The sequence below is a fragment of the Boleophthalmus pectinirostris genome, unplaced genomic scaffold (assembly GCF_026225935.1).
Source record: "Boleophthalmus pectinirostris isolate CB_2022bp ecotype Guang Dong unplaced genomic scaffold, ASM2622593v1 HiC_scaffold_14, whole genome shotgun sequence".
Taxonomy (NCBI): Eukaryota; Metazoa; Chordata; class Actinopteri; order Gobiiformes; family Gobiidae; genus Boleophthalmus; species Boleophthalmus pectinirostris.
The window spans coordinates 12,855,798-12,874,485 of record NW_026571047.1 but is presented as its reverse complement, the minus strand read 5'-3'; the positions used below and the strand labels follow the sequence as shown (position 1 = coordinate 12,874,485).

The 18,688-nt window shown below is 43.8% G+C and overlaps 1 protein-coding gene across 1 annotated transcript; it reads left to right on the top strand.

The window, feature by feature from the left end:
* The first annotated feature begins 8,804 nt into the window (after positions 1-8,804).
* nog2 (noggin 2) lies at positions 8,805-10,646 on the top strand. Its single transcript, XM_020924404.2, has one exon. The coding sequence runs from the start codon at positions 9,415-9,417 to the stop codon at positions 10,045-10,047; it is 633 nt and encodes a 210-aa protein (XP_020780063.1). The 5' UTR covers positions 8,805-9,414; the 3' UTR covers positions 10,048-10,646.
* Positions 10,647-18,688: the final 8,042 nt, after the last annotated feature.

Genomic DNA, 18,688 nt, shown 5'->3' with positions numbered 1-18,688 from the left:
TGTAATAAATATATAATATAATTGATTATTCTAAATATACAGAAAAAATATCTACACTATTATTCATTAGAGTGAAACAAGAAAGCTTAGTTAGACATTGTGTGATGTGCTTGTACACACATTGATGCAGACACCAGCTCCAGCCTTCTTTGTGCCAAAAGATGATGTCATGCTTTCTGAAAACATGTGGGTTGGGGGAGTTTAGAGGGGGGGATTCCTTTGGTGCCTTTCAAGTTTGCAGGGGGAGCCTTGGGCCACTGTGGGGTAGACAGTATGAGGGCAAGAGGCTCAACCATGCCACCCCCATCCCTCACCAACCCCACCCAGCCAGCAGTCACATTAGGCACGCTCCGGCCACCAAATCAAAGGCTCCCACTTGCATCAGCACACAGTAAGGCAGGCATCCATGTTCAGAGCCCAGTCAAACGAGCATGTTAACAGTCCCAACAAACGCGTGCCTAAAAATAACTCTGTGCCTCCACACACAGTGACATACCAACACATCAAACGCACTTCAATCATCCCCCCCCCCCCCCCCCCCCCCAGCTGTGTTTTTGTTTTGAAAATATGATTGCGGTGACGGATGGGGTGGGGAGAGTTGTGGGCTTTGGCAGGGGCGAGTGGCAGGGCCCCTCTATTGTCCCAGACCAGTGTGAGTCTGTGTCCATAGCTATAGAAACTGGGGCCACACGGTGAAGGCATGCTTTCATCTCCACCACAGGCTCACCGCTGGCAATAAGGGGTCAAATAAATCCCCATGGACACACTGAGAGAGGGGAGCTCTAGGCATAATCTGGCACACACAGGTTGTTTACCTGATGCATCTCTGTTTACACTCATATGTAAAAACATGCACAAATACATGAGCAGTGAGCAAGCCAACAATAAATCGAATATGCAAATGCATAACATTTTTTTATTTTACATCAGAATATTGCAGTCTGTAAAGTATCTACTGACTGCAGTAGAGAGAAATGCTCCTTTGAGAATCCTCAGGCCCATAAGAAAAGGCACAATCATGAATTATGTTGTAAGGACTAAGAGAAAGAATTTACAAACAGGCAGAAGATAAACTATTTAAGATGATTTTTCAATCAGATTGAACCAACTAAGACAAGTCTTCCATTTGGTCAATATTACCTCCATACTAGGCTCTATATCATGGGATCTATCAGTCAACACCTCTTCTCTTTGGTGGAACCTTAGGTAACACAAGACCACAATATTGATCATAGAGTTCACAATGTGCTGAGACATTCCAGTCCTACATGGACAGTGTCCACACAAACAGACATGCAGGACATGTCCATGCTGTTGACAACACACCCGCATGTAAATACATAGGCCCTGAAAACAAAGGTAACTTGCTAAACCACTGCCTGACATCATCTTCCTCTCACATTCCTGCTCTCTGGTGTTATATCACACATGACCATCACTGCTTCATCTTCAAACTTTGTCCTGCTGAGGACCTAAAGCCTTCAGGATTAATGTCAGGCACACTCATTATGGGTCTCTGTGTGTGTCTGTGTGCACCACAGCCTTGTGTGAAGATACTAAGACCAAGGATCAACTCACCAAATATGAGAGAAACAGACAGGTAAATAGGAGCTGGAGCCGGGCGGATCACTGCCCTCTCTCCATCGCACACACTCACTGCTCTGCTATGCGACACTGTAGAGTGCTTTAAGGTGCATTTGTACAACACAACTCATTTGATGGAAGCACATCAGGAACTAGCATGAGAGAAAAATGACTGTTTATTTTTACAAGGCCGCATGAATGATTGCATTAGGCAACCGTAAACCGCTTGTAATGCTGCTCTAATATAAATATACTCGACCTAACCTGATATACTGTATGTGTGTTTTTCAGTTCAACTTTGAAAACACACTCTTCAAAGCAACATGCATTTCTTTTAGAAGTTCTGCTTTGTAAACATTTAAGAGAGTCTTCATTTATCACAAATGGGTTGAATAAAATGTTAAAGTTGTTGCCTTTAGGGAGTGTGTGTCAAAGATCTTGCATCATTTTGCAAGAAAATTTAATAGTCAATCTTTCCAAGCAGTACCATTCTAGTTTTTACTTTGGACAATTTCTATATATATTTTTTAAATACAATCCTATTAATGCCCTAGTGGCAAAAAAAATTCAAGTGTCTAAAAATATAACTGTCAAAAACAAATCGCATCATTATATTTATATTGCTGTTGTAATAAATCATTTCATTATGTGCATCTGCATGTGGTTTGATGGGCACCACTGGAGTTTGTAAAATATACACTTTTTATAAAACTTGAAACAATGAAATATGCGTTACATTAACATTCTGATGTTCATGGAGCTTTTCCGCAGGAAAGCAGTCAGCTGTCCTGTTAGCACCTTTGTGCGTGTGTGCGTGTGCGCGTGCCTGTGCAAGTGTGCGTGTACGTGGACGTATGTGTGCGTGGAGGACAGGGAGCCAGTCAGACAGTCAGCCGTCCTGAGGAGAGAGGAGCAGAGGGAAGGTCAGCAGCACCACTGCATGCCACAGACAGACTGACGATACTTCTGCTGGCTGTAATTACACCACACACACACGCACACAGACATGCACACACACACACACACACGCATACACACACTATTAGCAGTCACACTGAGAGTGCACGGCTCCTCCAGTCTGTCTCCGTTGTAGGGTCTAATAACGTCTTTTGCATTTTGTAAACTCACCACAACATCTCATATACCTGCGAAGTCTGTGAGCGGACCATGAAACAACTGCCTGTCCACAGAGTCAACATCAGTGGTCCTACACAAATGGCTTTCCCAATTTTCTTTGTCAATGGGCACTTGTAGTCTGGGCTGTGAACTGGCCAAATCCAAGGTTAAATAAGGTCAACAAGGTTATTGGCACAAACCACAATTGTGATCTTGTGTGACTCTCAGACTGACAGCAGCACAGATCTCCAGTCTCAATAGCTCCTTGTTGATGTGCTTGGCCCGGATGGTCTGCCTCTGCCCTCTCCTCCATAGGCCCAGTGACTTGTGAAAGTTATTGCAGTGTAAATGTGTTTAACAGCCTCCGTCTGCTCCTTGGCGTACTATGGTCAGTGCTATCTGTTGTCTGCTTCCTGCTGCACAGTTTACTATTCCAGCCACAAAGGTTTCCAGTTGCATCTGAGCTTGGCTGCTCTGATAGGCACAATTGCATAATGTGATTAGTCTGTTGAAAAACTGAAAATATACATCCGCACTTAACAACATTTGAAATGTAATTTCAGTTAATTCAAGAGTAGAAATAGACTTATTAGAATGTTATACTTTCAACAACAGTCTGTTGGGCTTTTTATTGGTTGACTCTAGTGGCTCTCAATTAAGGAAAGAGCCTTATTTACAATGACAGGTGGGAGGGAGTGGGTGTTTCCTGATCTTGCTGGGTCTCCTGTTAAAAACACCTTAATCCTGGACTGAAACTTAAGCACTCCATTTACAAAGGAAGCCTTGAGGTTTGTATTGTTGCTTCTTTTCAATCCGACCACTTCCTTCATTTTTCATACCTGCCTTTCAGCCACTCCCCCCAGGCCCAATCCCGTATCCCCGTGGTGACAGAAAAAGGCAGACGTTCCTGTTTGCTCGTGGCTCCAAGGGCTTGTGGCTCCCGATTAGCAAACCAGTGTGAGTCAACATCTGGTACATCCCTTGGACAAACTATCCCTCTGAGCGCACACTCAGCTTGTTGTCAGCCCCCGTCCTTTTCCGTCCATTCCCAAGCAGACAGACACCCACCGGGCGGCAGTGCGTGCTCGCACACCAGCGAGACATTTCCCAAAACCTTCCCAGTCCTCCTGGCATCTCAGCAGGCTGTCACCTTCCACCCTTCTGAGTGTTCGGCAAACATACCAGAGGGCCACAGGGCATCAGGGGCAGCACTACCAGTTTAGTGACATCAGTGATTGTAGTTGAGTGGTCCAGCTGAGCTCTACAGGTTTTGATATTGAAAAGCATCATCCAATCTGCAACCAGCATTGTCTATTTGATGCATCTAGTGCACCAGAATTTCAATGCAGTCCAAAAAACATAAACAGGTCTACCTCACTCACAACCAGTCACAAACCTTCAAGACGCCATCGTAGAATTTCCCTCTCTTTGTTTTTCTTAGCCAGTGCCAGTCTATGGAAGTGCCTTGGCGCTAGACTCAACAGAACACACATGCCGCAGAGGCAAGAGAACATCTGTTGTGGTCAGCGGCTGTGGGCAAAATGTTTCATTTCGACAAGATGGCCTGTGGCAGCACAATGGCTTAGTGGTTGGGAGAATGACCGGATTGCCAGTAATTGTGGTCAGGGTTTACCTAAGTTGGAGAAAACTTCTTAAAAGATATGTGTTCACATTTAATATAGCATTACTCAAGTTATGAAATGTCCAGCAACAACAGTGTAGTGCCTGAAATTCAATTTCAAAGTCTTGGAGTGTGATGGTACATATTCATTTTAACATTAAATGCCTTCCTGTCAATAGTCTTTTCCCGTGAGGTCCATTTTCCATTTGACATCAAACTACTATTCAACAATAACAAGCATCAGGCCCGATCACTGCTGCATGCAAGCCATGATTTCACTGATGAGAGGCTAGATTACATTGACAGACTAAATCTTCAATGGTAGTAAAACATATGGCAACTGTTGGATTCAACCTTGAGATGTTCCATTGTCACAGCCCTTGTCATAGCACTCATTCAGATTTTGACGCCTTTGAGCGTCTGTCTGCAGCAGAGTAGTGAGCTAACCAACCATTTTTGCATTGTTGGCACCCTGTCTCCTTCTTCTGTCTTGCACTCTGCATTTCTCTTCCCTTCTTGGCCCTTGTGGCAGAGTGGAGAAGGCAACAGTGACCCTATTGTAAATGGTGGGAATTGGGCAGCAAGCCAATGATGTCATCCCACCATAAGGAAGATCAGGGAGAATGCCCTCCTGGTGCTAAAATGTACTATTTCTCCCTGCAGTTTTTTTGGGAAGGCATGATCAATTCAATTCCACCTTCATCTCTGCTGTGTCCAGGTCAGTCTAAGTGAGGAAGCAGAGAAAGAGACATCTCCCAACTTTCAAAAAGGGTGAATCCATCAAATGTGCAAAAGGTTTACCCCTGACTAACTTTTCTTTAGATATGTTTTTGTAGGGATGTTATACACATGAAATTTCATGTGCAACATAGGCCAGTAAATATCTAGAATGGACATTAAAAAGAGGTAGTGTGCAGTTGAGAAACAACATTATAGTATTATAGTATATAGTAATATTACTAGTGAGTATATTGGATTGGTGCAATGATTTATTTTAATTTTCATACTGGCGGCCGGGGTAAAGCGCATTACCAACCTCAGACATGTGTTCTTGTGTTGCACATATTATTTTGATTATTGGGTAATGTTTTAGTATTTAGTTTTCCATTGTGTTGTATTAAGAAAATAGTTTTCTGGTTTTGCAAAATGCTATTAAGGAAATCTTCACAGTTGCAGGAGTCTGTGTTTTGACTGGGTCGAATCATCTTTTCAGTTTACCATTAACAAAGAGCTTAATTTGTGAAAAGGTTGTCCTTTGGTGTGTGTGTGAGTTCCACAGTGCAGCTGTGCTTGAGTTGATCAGCACCAAGTTCAAAGTGGGCCCACCATCACTTCTCAAAGCCACTGCGCTGTCTACGATCTGATCACCATTAATCACAGTGCACCATTTCTCCATCACAAGTGGAATGCTGCCGTAGAAACAAAGGATGCAGACTCAGATTGACTACAGATTGCATGGGCACAGCAGACAGTAACAAGCCTAACTCCCGCGTTGGTGCCGCGTTCTTTTCTTCCCCTCATCAGAACAAGGGGAAATATCACTTTGATGCTGTTTACTGGTATTTTGCAAAACTAACTTTATGGTGAATTTTTGTAGAAAGAAAAAAGTTGAGGGGCTTCAAAAGTAACGTTAACGGGAGACAGATTTTTGACATGCTTCCCAAGCCATCTGCTTTAGGTTAAGGCACGCAGACAAAGTTGAATATGGGGGAGAGTGGAGACAGAAGTAGAACTGGAGGATATGGTGAAGGCAGTGGGGAATGAAGGTAAATGCATTGACAGGCACTGATGGCCTTGTTTTTACATAACAGATTGGTTTTGAATCGTGGTCCAGGTGAGACATTAACTATCTAATTCAGAATAATGTTGTGTTGTTTCTTTGTTGTACTAAACTGAAAGAAAACTAAATTTTGTATTTTGAAATTCCTTTAGACATTCCTGTCTGTCCAGCTGCCAAGGAAACAAGAGAGTGGTGAAAATGAAACAGCACTAAGCTAATTACAGTTATCTCAGAAAAAGGGGTTTACACTACATCTCTGCCATTCAAAACATTATCATACTGTGCCTTTCCCTGAGTGACTTAATCTTTTAGACTATAAAGTTGATATAAAAATTGTATAATAAACAAGGATGATTTTGTAAGTCTAACATGTTTGTGCTTTGTGCCTCGAAGTTAACTCCCCTCCATCCTGTCCAAGCTGTCCGTCTCCTTCCACCCCCTGTGCCATTCTACCAGTCCCCAGTGGGCACAGTCAGCCAGTCTGGCCAGGCCAGCCCCTTGCTGTGCCCCAGCACTGGATAAGCTCCGGTCCGAAACTTGGGTAGAGGTCTTTGTGTGAAGCCGCAGGGGTGTCCGAGTGTCTATGTTTGCGTGTAGCATTCACAAGTGAAGGGTCCTATCTGTGCCTTAGGGCTGCCCCCCAAAGCACCCTCACCATGTGCCCTATTGAGACCTAAGGGAGCGTGAACAATCATTGCAAAACCAAAGAGCTAAGTCCTCTTGTTATACAAGCCCAATTTTCAGTGGCGACCCCACCTCTCTCCTATGCAGCGAGTCCACCCCCCAGCCCCTCTCGTCAGAAGCTTCGTTAAAGCAAGCCGGGATCCTTTTATGGTGTTATTTAATTAGCCATTCCACAGCAAACTGCCATCCGGCACCACCACCATTACCACAACACCCAAGCCCCCCCCCATCATGACAAACAGCAGTCTTTCCCACTGTGCTCACCATCCCCTCACTCTCTTCCACTTGTCTTTATCTCTGCAGTAATTAGCCCGGGTATGGGGGTGCACTTAATGCTGGCCAGCCTGACAGTATTAGAGCTTGGGACGAAAAGTTCCCGGCATGGGGCTCAGTGCACTAAGACCTGCGGAGGGAGACAATGGAATGGTCATTTCTACAGTAACAGCTCAGCCTTACTGTCCCCACTGCCCACTGAGTCCTGTCTACAAGGGACACTAATCATTAACCACTTTATAAGAGGGAAGTCTGTAGAGGTTGGGCTAAGCAAGCCCAAATGACAGATCATCAGAGAAATACATACTTCTCTATTAAATCATTCTCACGATATTTATGCAGCCATTTTACAAAGTTTCTGAAAACATATTAAGAATTCAACTATAATTTAAAGTGGCAGGAGACAAAATAACAAAGCATAAGGCAACGGTAAAGCAAACATTGTCAAAAGCATGACCACAAAATCAGAAACGACTATCACAAAAATTGCCTAATAAAAATCCATGTGCATTAGTAACTATAGCACAAATAGAATCCAGTGAGGCTCTTATACCATTCTAGTGATGTCCTCACTGGCCTTCAAAGCAAGTGCACCATTTGAGTTGAGCTGGACCATAACTTTGAGAACACATTCTTTCCTCATGCACTTCAATTTGAGCAGTCTCTGAACGAGCCTGGAGAATCCACAACATGCTAGATCGACGCCCTCTAGTGACCACTACAAAGGACCATCACAATGAGGAGGCAGCACTAACCACTACAGCGTTTCCAATAAATAGTATAAGAATGTTACTATAGATACCAAAACGAATGCATTAGTACGTAAAAAAAAATGACTGTCATGTATTAGTATTGTTATTCTATATTTATTTATTTACGATGAAAATAATAATTATTATAATAATAATCCAATTAAACTCAATCTGTTCTATCTGATACCTAACGTTTAGTTCCGTGGGCCCGATGCCACTCCCGCGTGGTGTAACGACTGCTTAGCATGGGAAAGGTTACTTATCCGCAGCCATTTATAGCCCTTAATTACGCGCCTATTTTGTGACCCCAGAGTTCAACGGGCCAATTCCTGTGCAGACCCAAATCCTGATGAACAAAGGTGGAATGTGATGCCCCTTTTCCGTAGACAAGCTACTAAATGTTTCCCATCAATTTCATGGGAAAGGTTCAAGCGGAGGAAACTGATTCATCTGATTATTGACAACGGATTGAAACTATTAGTCTGTAATACGGGGCCGACCAGAAAGAGTTGTAGCCTATTAGGATAGATTTGCTCATAAAATATAAGTTTCTTTACACCAACGTGGATAAAAGTGGTGCGTTAGGACCCAGTTGATCCTTAGATTGTGGCTGATATTTTCCACGTTGTGAGGGGAGGGTTGGCCCGAAAAGGAGAGCTGTCAATCACAGTGAAAGTGGCCGGGGTGGGCAGGACCCTCTGACACTTTGTACCGTCGGAGGGGGATATTTAACTTGGGACTGAGGGCAGCGCTCGCTACAGACACTCTCAGACTCGAGTAGGAGAGACGCAGCGCCACTTACCACAGCACACACTCCCTCAGGAATTGGCCGTAAAACGAGTCTACGTTTGGGACAGTCTCACCATGAAGTGGCGGAGAAGGATGCAGTGTTTCTGAAAGGATTCTATACTTCGAGGAACCAACTTTTCAAACTGAGTAGAGACGTTTTGAGACCTATGTTCCATGTAGAAGTAGACGAGACTTTGTAAACTATTTCAAAGTGTGGACTCATCCTGCGGGGAGAAACGGTGCGCAACGAGGGCGCATCTCGTTGCAGGACATTCTAAGCACTTTTGCTTCTCTGTGTAAGGTGCACATCTTGGGATTTGAAAGGCAACTGTCAGTGCGCGTGGATCGCGCGTCCTGGGACCTGGCTAGTGCTGAGCGCGTCAGGCGACGTGAAAAAGTCAAACCTCGGTTAGAAAGACACATGCGTAAAAATATCAGTGTTTTTTCAAACTTTGTTAAGTCGGCTTGTTTACTGTGGAGACGCCGTGGATCTATTCAGTCCCTGCACACAGCACTCAGTCGTTTAGAGTCTCCGGAGTAACCATGACAACAGAGAGAGACCCCAAGTGAATCCAAGTGAGCGGGGCTGACGCCGGAGCGAGCGTGAAAGAGTGATTTTGTTTGTGCGTTTTTTGATCAGACTACACATCATCAGCTGTAAAGCACCCCATGTCATTCAAACCGGTCGCGGTCTATTAAAAGTATCGCCTTGCTGGTGACTGAACCTCTACTATTTATGAAGCCCAGGGCCAGTGGTTGCATACAACACAGGCACCGGGCAAAGAAGTGAACTGTTACGCGATAGAAGAGGAACGATGGCGCTCTCGCAGACGCTCCTAGTTTACGTGTTCCTGTGCGTCCACGTCGGGGTCTCCTCCCAGCATTACCTACGCCTCCGTCCATCGCCCAGTGACCACCTGCCAGTGCCTGACCTCAAGGAGGACCCGGACCCGGAGTACGACCCACGGGAGCAGGACTTGGTGGAGAGGACTTTGAGGAAAAAGCTGGGCAGCAACTTTGACCCTAACTTCATGTCCATCAGCTCACCCATGCTGGTGAACCTCTCGGACACACATATGAAGCCACACGGGCCGATGCCCAACGAGATTAAAAAGCTGGACCTCACTGAAACCCCGTATGGGAAGCGGGTCAAAGTGGGGAAGAAGGCGAGGAGGAAATTCCTGCAGTGGCTGTGGACCTATACGCATTGCCCTGTCGTGTACACTTGGAAGGATTTGGGCGTAAGGTTCTGGCCACGTTACATAAAAGAGGGGAATTGTTTCTCGGAGCGCTCGTGCTCCTTCCCAGAGGGCATGTCTTGTAAACCAGTCAAGTCTATCAATAAGATTTTTCTACGATGGTACTGTCAAGGCTTCCTCAAACAGAAGTACTGCACGTGGATACAGGTGCAATACCCAATCATCTCAGAGTGCAAATGCTCGTGCTAATCCTCACGAGGAGGAGGAGGAGGAGGTGTGGACTGGAAATACGGTTTTCTATTGCACTGTTAACTATTACAAAAGTGGGCACCATAGCAAATCTATTTTTTTATATAGCATTTTAAGTGAAATATCAACATTGTACATATTTAAGACAAATGCAGCTATTTTTTTCTAATTGATCCAGGACCATATTTTATTCTGCGGAAAACATGAGCACTTCATATGGAAGAGCTTTCTTTTTTAAAAATATTTTTACATTAAGAGACTTTGAGAATGGATTGCTATACACTTCTTCAAGAAGGGAACTTTTCAACTGAACTGACTGTTATTTCACTGCAATGCTGCCTAGAGGTTTTTGTATATTAATATCAATAATTATTAAATTGTTTAAAAAGTTGAGGCTAAAGATATATATAAAGGCGTGAACTCAGCTTTTTGGAATACATAGTATTGTAGAAATAAACAAATCTGTATGTTTTATTTATTATTTTAACGATTGTGAGTATAGAGCATAAGGAAGAGAATAGCAGAGTATACCAGAAACAAAAATATGGGAGATGTCTACTTGAATATTGCTAAAATGAGAAAAAAAATAAATAAAAAAGTCGGACATATCAGTGTACATGTTATGGCTATCACAATTTAGCAATAAAGTCTATATTTCAATGTGTTTAGTGTCAACAAATACTGGTCCAGGATGTGCACTGTGAGCCTGTCTAAAGTGCCATCCGTTTGTGAGAGGAGGCGCGTTTGTCCATGAGGTGAAACTCTGCTTCAGAACGCGCCAGTGGCTTTGCGCAGCTTTGCGTCTCTGGGCTGCATTACTCTGGGGCTGCTCACACAAAGTTCCACTGAGGTATTTGTAGACTCGAGGTGGACTGACTGCAGCAGACCGGCGCCTGTGCAAGTCTCACCGCCCTGAGAGAGAAAAACAAAGCCCATAAAACAATGGACAACTGTTTTTCACGTTAGCAGAATTAGCCAACTAAACACACGCTTAATGAAAGAAACGAGCCATTTTGTCTAAGTATGGGGGTTTGTGGTGTTTATAATATTCTTTAAATACAATCAACGACTTAAACAGAGCCATGACTAACGTCTGAAAGCGAAACTTTCCATTGAGCGCATCTTGTGTGCCTTCGAGTGATTTGTAGCTCTGTGGCCAGAGTTGGATTTGACACTTGCCGCTCGCTTATTGTGACAGAACCGCGGAGGGCTTTGGTAAGAAGAGAAGAAAGGCAGCGTGCCAGCGCAGAAGGAGGAGGAGGCGAAGGAGAGGAGAGGAAGGGGCTGCTTTCCTCACTGTCAGCTTCTTTCTTGATGATGTCTCGGGGTTTTTAGAAAGTGCGTCTGTGACTCTACGGCGCCACTCAGCCGCCCCCTCTCGACTGCGCAGAATGAGGCACTTTGGGAAACAGTAACCCTTTCAGGCTCTGCCCGCCCGGAGAGTATTTTAGAAGCGTGTGAAAGGCAATACGCCGCCCTGGCTCCAGCCAGTGAGGTGCGCACCTTTAGACACACAGCCTGCCCAGCCAGCCAGTCAGAGGTGAGGGGCTCTACCCGGGCCGGCAGCACAAGGTGAGGGTCAGAAAGCACCATCAGCTCCCGGCAGATCACCGTTCAGCACATTTCAACAAAAAGGCTAGAGCCACTTTGCTTTAAGAATAACAATCAGAACATTTACTCACAAAAAAGGTAGAAATACAAAACAATGGTTGTAAATGACATCTTTAGACTATAAGTCAAATTTGGCGTAAGTGTCATGGCTTAGAAAATATAGTACCTATCCTCAAATGCCTATCAATCTTATGCTGTCTACTTCATTCATAAAAAGACAAAATATGACCATGTGACATTGTCATAGTTACACAGCCATCATTTGTGCTCATCATTTGTACTGCAGAAGCACATGTGAGATGTTGACACTTCACAAAGATGTTCATACAGTGCTCATAAAAACGTCAAGACGCCACTGCCTTCTGCTGTAATGACTATGTGACAGGGCTGTCTCCACACTCAACAAGCAGCTGCAAACAAAAGGACTCCTATACGATCTGCTCTTATCCCTTGTTAACATAACTATCTCATATTTATGTATAAAAAGATAAGGAGTAGTTTGTGCAGCCAAAAAAGGGCTGGAATAATGGCAGCAGATAATGATGTTGGCTGAGTGACATGCTTAGTGGTGAGGAGGCTGAGGCCTCATTATTCTGATGCTTGTGGTCACACTGGGAGCATCAGTGGGTGGTACAGTCTCAGTGCTCATTTTCATACCAGGACAAAAGTGCGCAGGTCACATGACAGTACCTGCATAGACAAAGGCGCAGGATTAATAGGTGTAATAAGTGTGGAGCCGCACATATCTGCAGACAGACAGAGCCGGAGACAAGGGTCTATGGCTGTAAGTGCACCCAAAGCCCACAGTAGTAAAAGGCTTTGAGTCAGCACTGTGAGGGTATTGATGATGACAGGGTATTAGCCCCAGCGCTGGAGGGAGGGGGCAGATGATACGCAGCATACCAGCAGACCACCAACCCCGGCATGTGGCGCATGTGTGTGGGCACATAACATTAGTTCTCTCTCAAAGGCAATAGAAGAAGTGTGTATGTAAGTGTGTACGCACGGCTACGTCTCCGAGCGGCTGTATGTGGCTTACAGATCTCTTACACGTGTCCTGGTGGTCTTCAGTTGATTTGTCACTTTATGAAGCCACAAAAATGGTCTAATTATAGCCCAGTGTTACCACAATCATGCCCGAAATGCATGTCTGTGTATTATCCTTCTTCAGAAGTCACCAGTCTCTCACAGCGGGCTGAGACTTATCTTTGTATTGCCTTTATGTAGGCTTTACAAACCTGAGGCAGTAGATAAAGAATTCATCACAACATCAACACAACAGCAAGCTCACATTCCCTAACCCAACAGGTGAGTTTATTCAAATGAAGGTTAGTACACTGAACAGCGAGAAGAACAGTGAAAAGTCATGTGCATGGCAAGCTTAAAAGTGACCCACATCCCAGCATACAACTTAATCTGTTTATATTAACCCTTATTAGACACGGTGAATCCAAAGTTAGGCCTAAATATAGAGCTATGAGTAGCGAGGTGCTAACAGGGCCGGGAATAGAGCATATTCTGAGCCCTGTTTCCATGGTTACACACGCCTTCTGGTAGTGCTGGTGTGCATCTTAAATTTAGAAAGGGATGCACCAAAAGCAGTGTTGTTTAACTGGTGTTATCAAGACTATTTGTATTTCATTGATTGGAAATGCAGACAGAACTACTCATTCTTACCTCGTCAATGTGAATCCAGGTTCAGCTCTTTCTGTCAAACCAATTCAAGTGTTTTGGAGAGTGGCCCCTGCTTCTCGAGAGGCCACTGACCCTCTCCACTGCAAACAAGTACTTACAGCTCTCCGCTAACACCAAATGGGCATTAGTGTAGCAGGGCATTCATCACCAACATGCACAAATATGAGATGATTCCAAATAGCTCCTGATAGGCCCTGGTTATCATAACGATCCAAACCACTGCATTTGAGATGTTTACTTGTCCACTCAGCTCCATCATGATTGCGATGGTGCTATTACGTACACTGGAGTTTTCCCTAATTCAAATCTATATTTCCGTACCCATGGTGTCGTGGGTCGCTGATTGCCCCCCCCTCCCCTCAGAGCCGGCGCGGCGCTGTCTCCCTGTACCCCTCTGTGCGCAGGCTGCATGGCATGCTGAGAATGTTTACTTTCGCCACAGTGTGTATTTACAGAGCCTAATAGTTTTTTAGGCCGCAATGGCGCCTTGCTCTGTAACATATGTACAACCCAACGTACTATCACTAACTCCCTGGCACTCCCAAACATACATCTCTGACAAGAAACTCAATAAGTGCTAGTCATGGTCTGCAGTATTACTAAAGCCAGGTGATGATGATGAAGTTGGTAAAATATTTAATGCCCCCAGTGGGAAAAATGTGACTAAGTTGTAAATAATCTGAATAAATGGATGTTTTGGGCATGCCGCAGACTTGTGAATGTGTCTACAGTAAGAGTTGGGAGTTTGGTCTGGTGGGGTGTACCTGGAAGAAGCCATTACTGATACCGCAGAGGTCTTGAGCCAGATAACTTGCAGGAAGATGCTACAAATAAAAAGGAAATTGTTAATCCAGTGTATTAATTAGACAAATTTGAAATACTGTTGCCGGATTCTTTTAGAAATGATGATTCCATACATTTAAAGTTCCTTTATTATGCAAAATATACTCTTGTGAGCTTTTAGCCATGCTCTAATGTTGATACTTTCTCAAAAACATACCTGGAGTTGAGTTTTCACACGTTTCAGTAATCCTGCATTGATAAGTCGTCTGCATTTCCAAAGCTCAAAATGCTCTGTTCCACCTCGTGCTGCTATGAAGTGCCTTTTACTTTTTGTTCAGTTGATTGGCATTCCAGGGCTGAAATCATCTAAATGATTCTAGTGAATGTGTAAGTTTAAAAACACAGAGGAGCAATTCCTGTATTACCACATGGCATCACAAAGTGGAATAGGGTGTTTGAGAGAAGAACAGCCTAAATATGCAGTGTCTGTGTGTTAAATTAAGTTGTGTGAATGAAACAAAACTCAAGGTATGATTCTGATGAGGATATTTATAACTTTATAACATAGATAAGATGGACACTTTGAAATATAATTTCACATAAATAGTTGTTTTGCTAAAAGCAATGCACTCATATTCAAGTTCAACTTCAGGGTGAATGTCAAGCTAGTGTTCTTGGCATTATTTAAAGTGAAACGTAGAATAAACACAAACAGAAATGTGGTTTTAACTCTATTACAGACAGTGCATTCAACCTCAGTGAAAGGACAGAGTTTTAAATGGAGCCCACAACACTCAGGCCATTGTCTTTGTGCCATTAGACAAAGCGCACAGGCTGAGGTGACCAAACAGGTGAACATAACTGGCTGTATTTTTCCCAGCAGGCCACAGCGCACCAACCTGACGTCCTGACGCCTGGCTGTCTGTCGTATTCAGCCGAGGTGGTCTATTCAGAGTAAGGGATGTATACATGTGTGTGTTGGTGTGTAAAACAGAGAGAGGGAGGGAGGGAGGAGGCAGCGGGTGAGCCACACAGAATGCTTGGTGATGGGTTACCAAAAACAGAGCACCGGGGGACAATGGGACCCAGGACATTCCTGACATAACCCCAACACATCGAGGAGGAAGTGGAAAGGGCTGGGGGGGTTTATTGGTGTCAGCGGACCCCCACAAGAGGAGCGAGTGCCTCTTTTGTCCCCTCCGGCGTTGGAGATGCACTGAATCGAGATGCCTTGCAAAAGAGTAGACAGCCTCCTCAACACATAACACATAATCAGGGCTTTGAAAGAAGAACCACCAATTAGAAAATGGACATAGAGGTTGGAGTCTGAAAGGGGCCGTGCTCTGTCTGTGTGTGTGGCAGCCTGCATGCACTTGTCAATAGGATCTCCATGTAAAGGGAGAGCCAAATGGGATGCTTTTCAGCTCAAAGTGCACAAGGGTTGACCCCATGGGAACAGCGCAATGACCTTGTTTGAATCAGACGGCATTTAGTCTCATTTAGAAATGGTTCATGTTACGCTGAAAGAGGGCATGACGAGCCAGAAATTGCAATACTCTGGTAATTGGCTGGACATTTGTCAAGTGAATTTCCCATAGTGTTATTCAAAACTGTGTGCGTGTGTGTATGTGAGAAAATACACTTTAGAGCTGTCACTAAGTCAATCAGATGACCATAACACTGTGAAATAATTATAAACCTCTGATAACCCATGCTACATGTTTGATAAAATCCATTGAGTAACACTATTAGAAGTCCTGGTTTTGGATTGCATTGTAATTACTGGCCTGCCCTGAGTCTCCTTACAGCTTATGCAAACCATATTGAAGGTAAATACCCCTTTTGTGAAAGGAAATGATTAGGAAAGCTGACCACTAGGCCCGACAAAGAAGGTTTTCTCCATAGATACCTGAGACTTAAGCCCCAGAGAAAACATCAACACTGCAGTGATTGAAGACTGTCTTTAAATGTCAATATGAGGAGATGAGGATAACTGAGGTAAAGAGCTAGTACACATTATACAAATAACATGGATCTATTGGCTTTAAATAAACTATAATCACATCATCTTAATTTTGTAGTGTACACTTGGCAGTTGAGCGCTCTTCTGATCCCCTCTCCGGCTCCTCCGACAGGTAAGAGCGCAAACTAAACCAAAGCAACACTGACATCTAGTGGTGACAAAACTATTTCTTAATAAAGAGGCACACTCATCTTGTAATCCTAGTATAAATCCTATAATATTCAGATTATGTCAGTAAACCAGTTTTCTAGTTCAGTCTTCTACAATAAAGTAAGCTCCCAATAATACAAATGACAGTAATTTGCAGTGAGAATGTTAAGTGGTTGTTCTGTCGCGCAGAAAAAGGCACAAAATTCAAATACAAATGTAACCACTTAAAAACAAGTCATTCTTTCCCTTTACTATGGGAGCATCAGTTGAGAATAACCACAGATACTGATGCTTATGGACTTGGACAGACAGGAGAGAAATATAAGAACAGCCCATGTCTTCCCTAAATGATTGCACATTTATTTTGTCATTATTTACGACCAGCGTATCAGAACTGAAATCCCTCCTCGCCATCCGCTTCCAACTCCGCAGATTAAAACTAATTCAGTGGCTCCATAGCCTTGGGTGGCATTGCTGTGACCGTACAATTTATTAGCTAATTGTCAAGACAGTGCCAGATTCCCCAGCTCATGAATATCAAGGCGGAATGAAAACCAGAATCTGCGCGGCATTCCCAGTCGCTCGGAACACACATCGAGTTCAAATGGGAACTTCCAAGCACTTCCAGCTGGCAACACTTTGGGATAATGATCCTGGATTCCTCACAAATGAACGGTCTAAATACCACCAGTGAGGTACCTGGACCCCCTCCCTTAATTCATGCATAGCTACATGTATGTAAAAACACACACATACTTTGAAGAATTTGGGCTAATCATGCATACACTTGAACACAGTACAAGTCAGGAAGCCATAGTTCCTGTTGCCATCATTTATACTGTCAAAGAAGCTAGCAAACTAAAAATAATCTTATGACTGGACATAGACCCTCCCCATGTACACACAACTTCCTAATGTTGAAGAGAGCAGATTGAGTTACAACAAATCCCTTACTGCAGCCTTGAGGTATCCTGATTTAAAAAAAAAAAAAAAGTCCAAGCTGGCAACAGACCACCTTCAGAGATGCAGTGTCAAAATGATGGATGGGTCAATAATACTGGCACAAGAAAATATTGATAGCTTTTCCTCCGCTTCGACATGCCCGACCCAGCAACAAAGGAGGACACTTACGTAGCCACCCTATAGTGTCCATTAATATGTCTAGTGTCCGGTTCCTCTCAGGACTAGAGCTTTGAAGTGGAGTGGCAGCTGAGCCGTGAGTGAGAGAGTGTGTGAGAACATGTATACAATAACGCTATCTTGACTTAGGACAACTCGGGGGAAAGTAAACACACTAGGACCCTCAAGTGCATTCTAAAGAGGGGCTAAAGCTGTTTATTTTTACACTAGACCAGTCTGAGAGAGTGCCCTCATTGCACTCTACATCTTCACTTGACCTGCTTTTTGTGCTCTTCCAAAATCTCATCACTTTACCAAACTGGTCCCTCCTCAAAAAACCTACCATGTTCAATCCTCTGGGGTCACAGTCAGCCCAAGCTAATTATCTGTGACTGGGTTCCTTTGCAGCCCCTGCACTTGGCCCACTTCTCAGCATTGCACTGGAAAAATACAAGACAGTTGTATTATATTGTTATGAACAGAGCACGTAACAACATATAGAAAACAAACATAATAAATTGAGTTAACTTGTGGCGCAATATTCAAAATTTCACATAATATTGTACTTTTGTGTTAGCCGTGGTTTACTGCAAGACTACTGGGTGCAAGTAGCCTATTTAGCACCAGGCAACAAACTTGCCTTTTTCGTTATGCTTGAAATACCTAAAAGACTTGGGCGCTTTCCAACCATTCGAGTGACAAAGAGAGAGTCACTTTCATTGGCCTAACTTTACAACACAACTAACTACTAAAAGAAAATCCACTGTAGGCTACTATGCTAACTCACCTAGGTCAGTCATCAGTAAAGAAACATTAGCATAGCTTAGACTCATGTTTGCTAAACTACACCTGTGATTAATCATAGATTCATTATAGGCATCATGGGCTAAATAAGATATTGTCATAAAATAGGCCTACAGTTCACACCTTTGCTGCGTGATTAGTTCCCACAGTAGTAAGCACAGATCCAGTGTGTGATAAGGTTATTTTAATAGATCCATGGTGCGGTCACGAAGCAGCAGTTTCCCTCCGACACCAGCAGTTGCGCACGGGGATCGTGGGAGGGGGCGAGCGCTTACGGAGCACTTTGTGGCGCTGTTTTTCATACACCCACAAGAGGGCGACCTTTACCTTAAAAAACGGCGGGATTTCTCTTTGAAAAAAGTATGCCTTCAGTATCCAATTCAGTAAAATAGTGCCAAAAAGAGCGAGGGGGACCCAGGAGGCTGACATCTTGTGCGGGTTGTCCGCCACAGGGAA

Coding starts and splice junctions, on each gene's coding strand:
- nog2 (XM_020924404.2), top strand. CDS start 9,415: ATGGCGCTCTCGCAGACGCTCCTAGTTTACGTGTTCCTGTGCGTCCAC.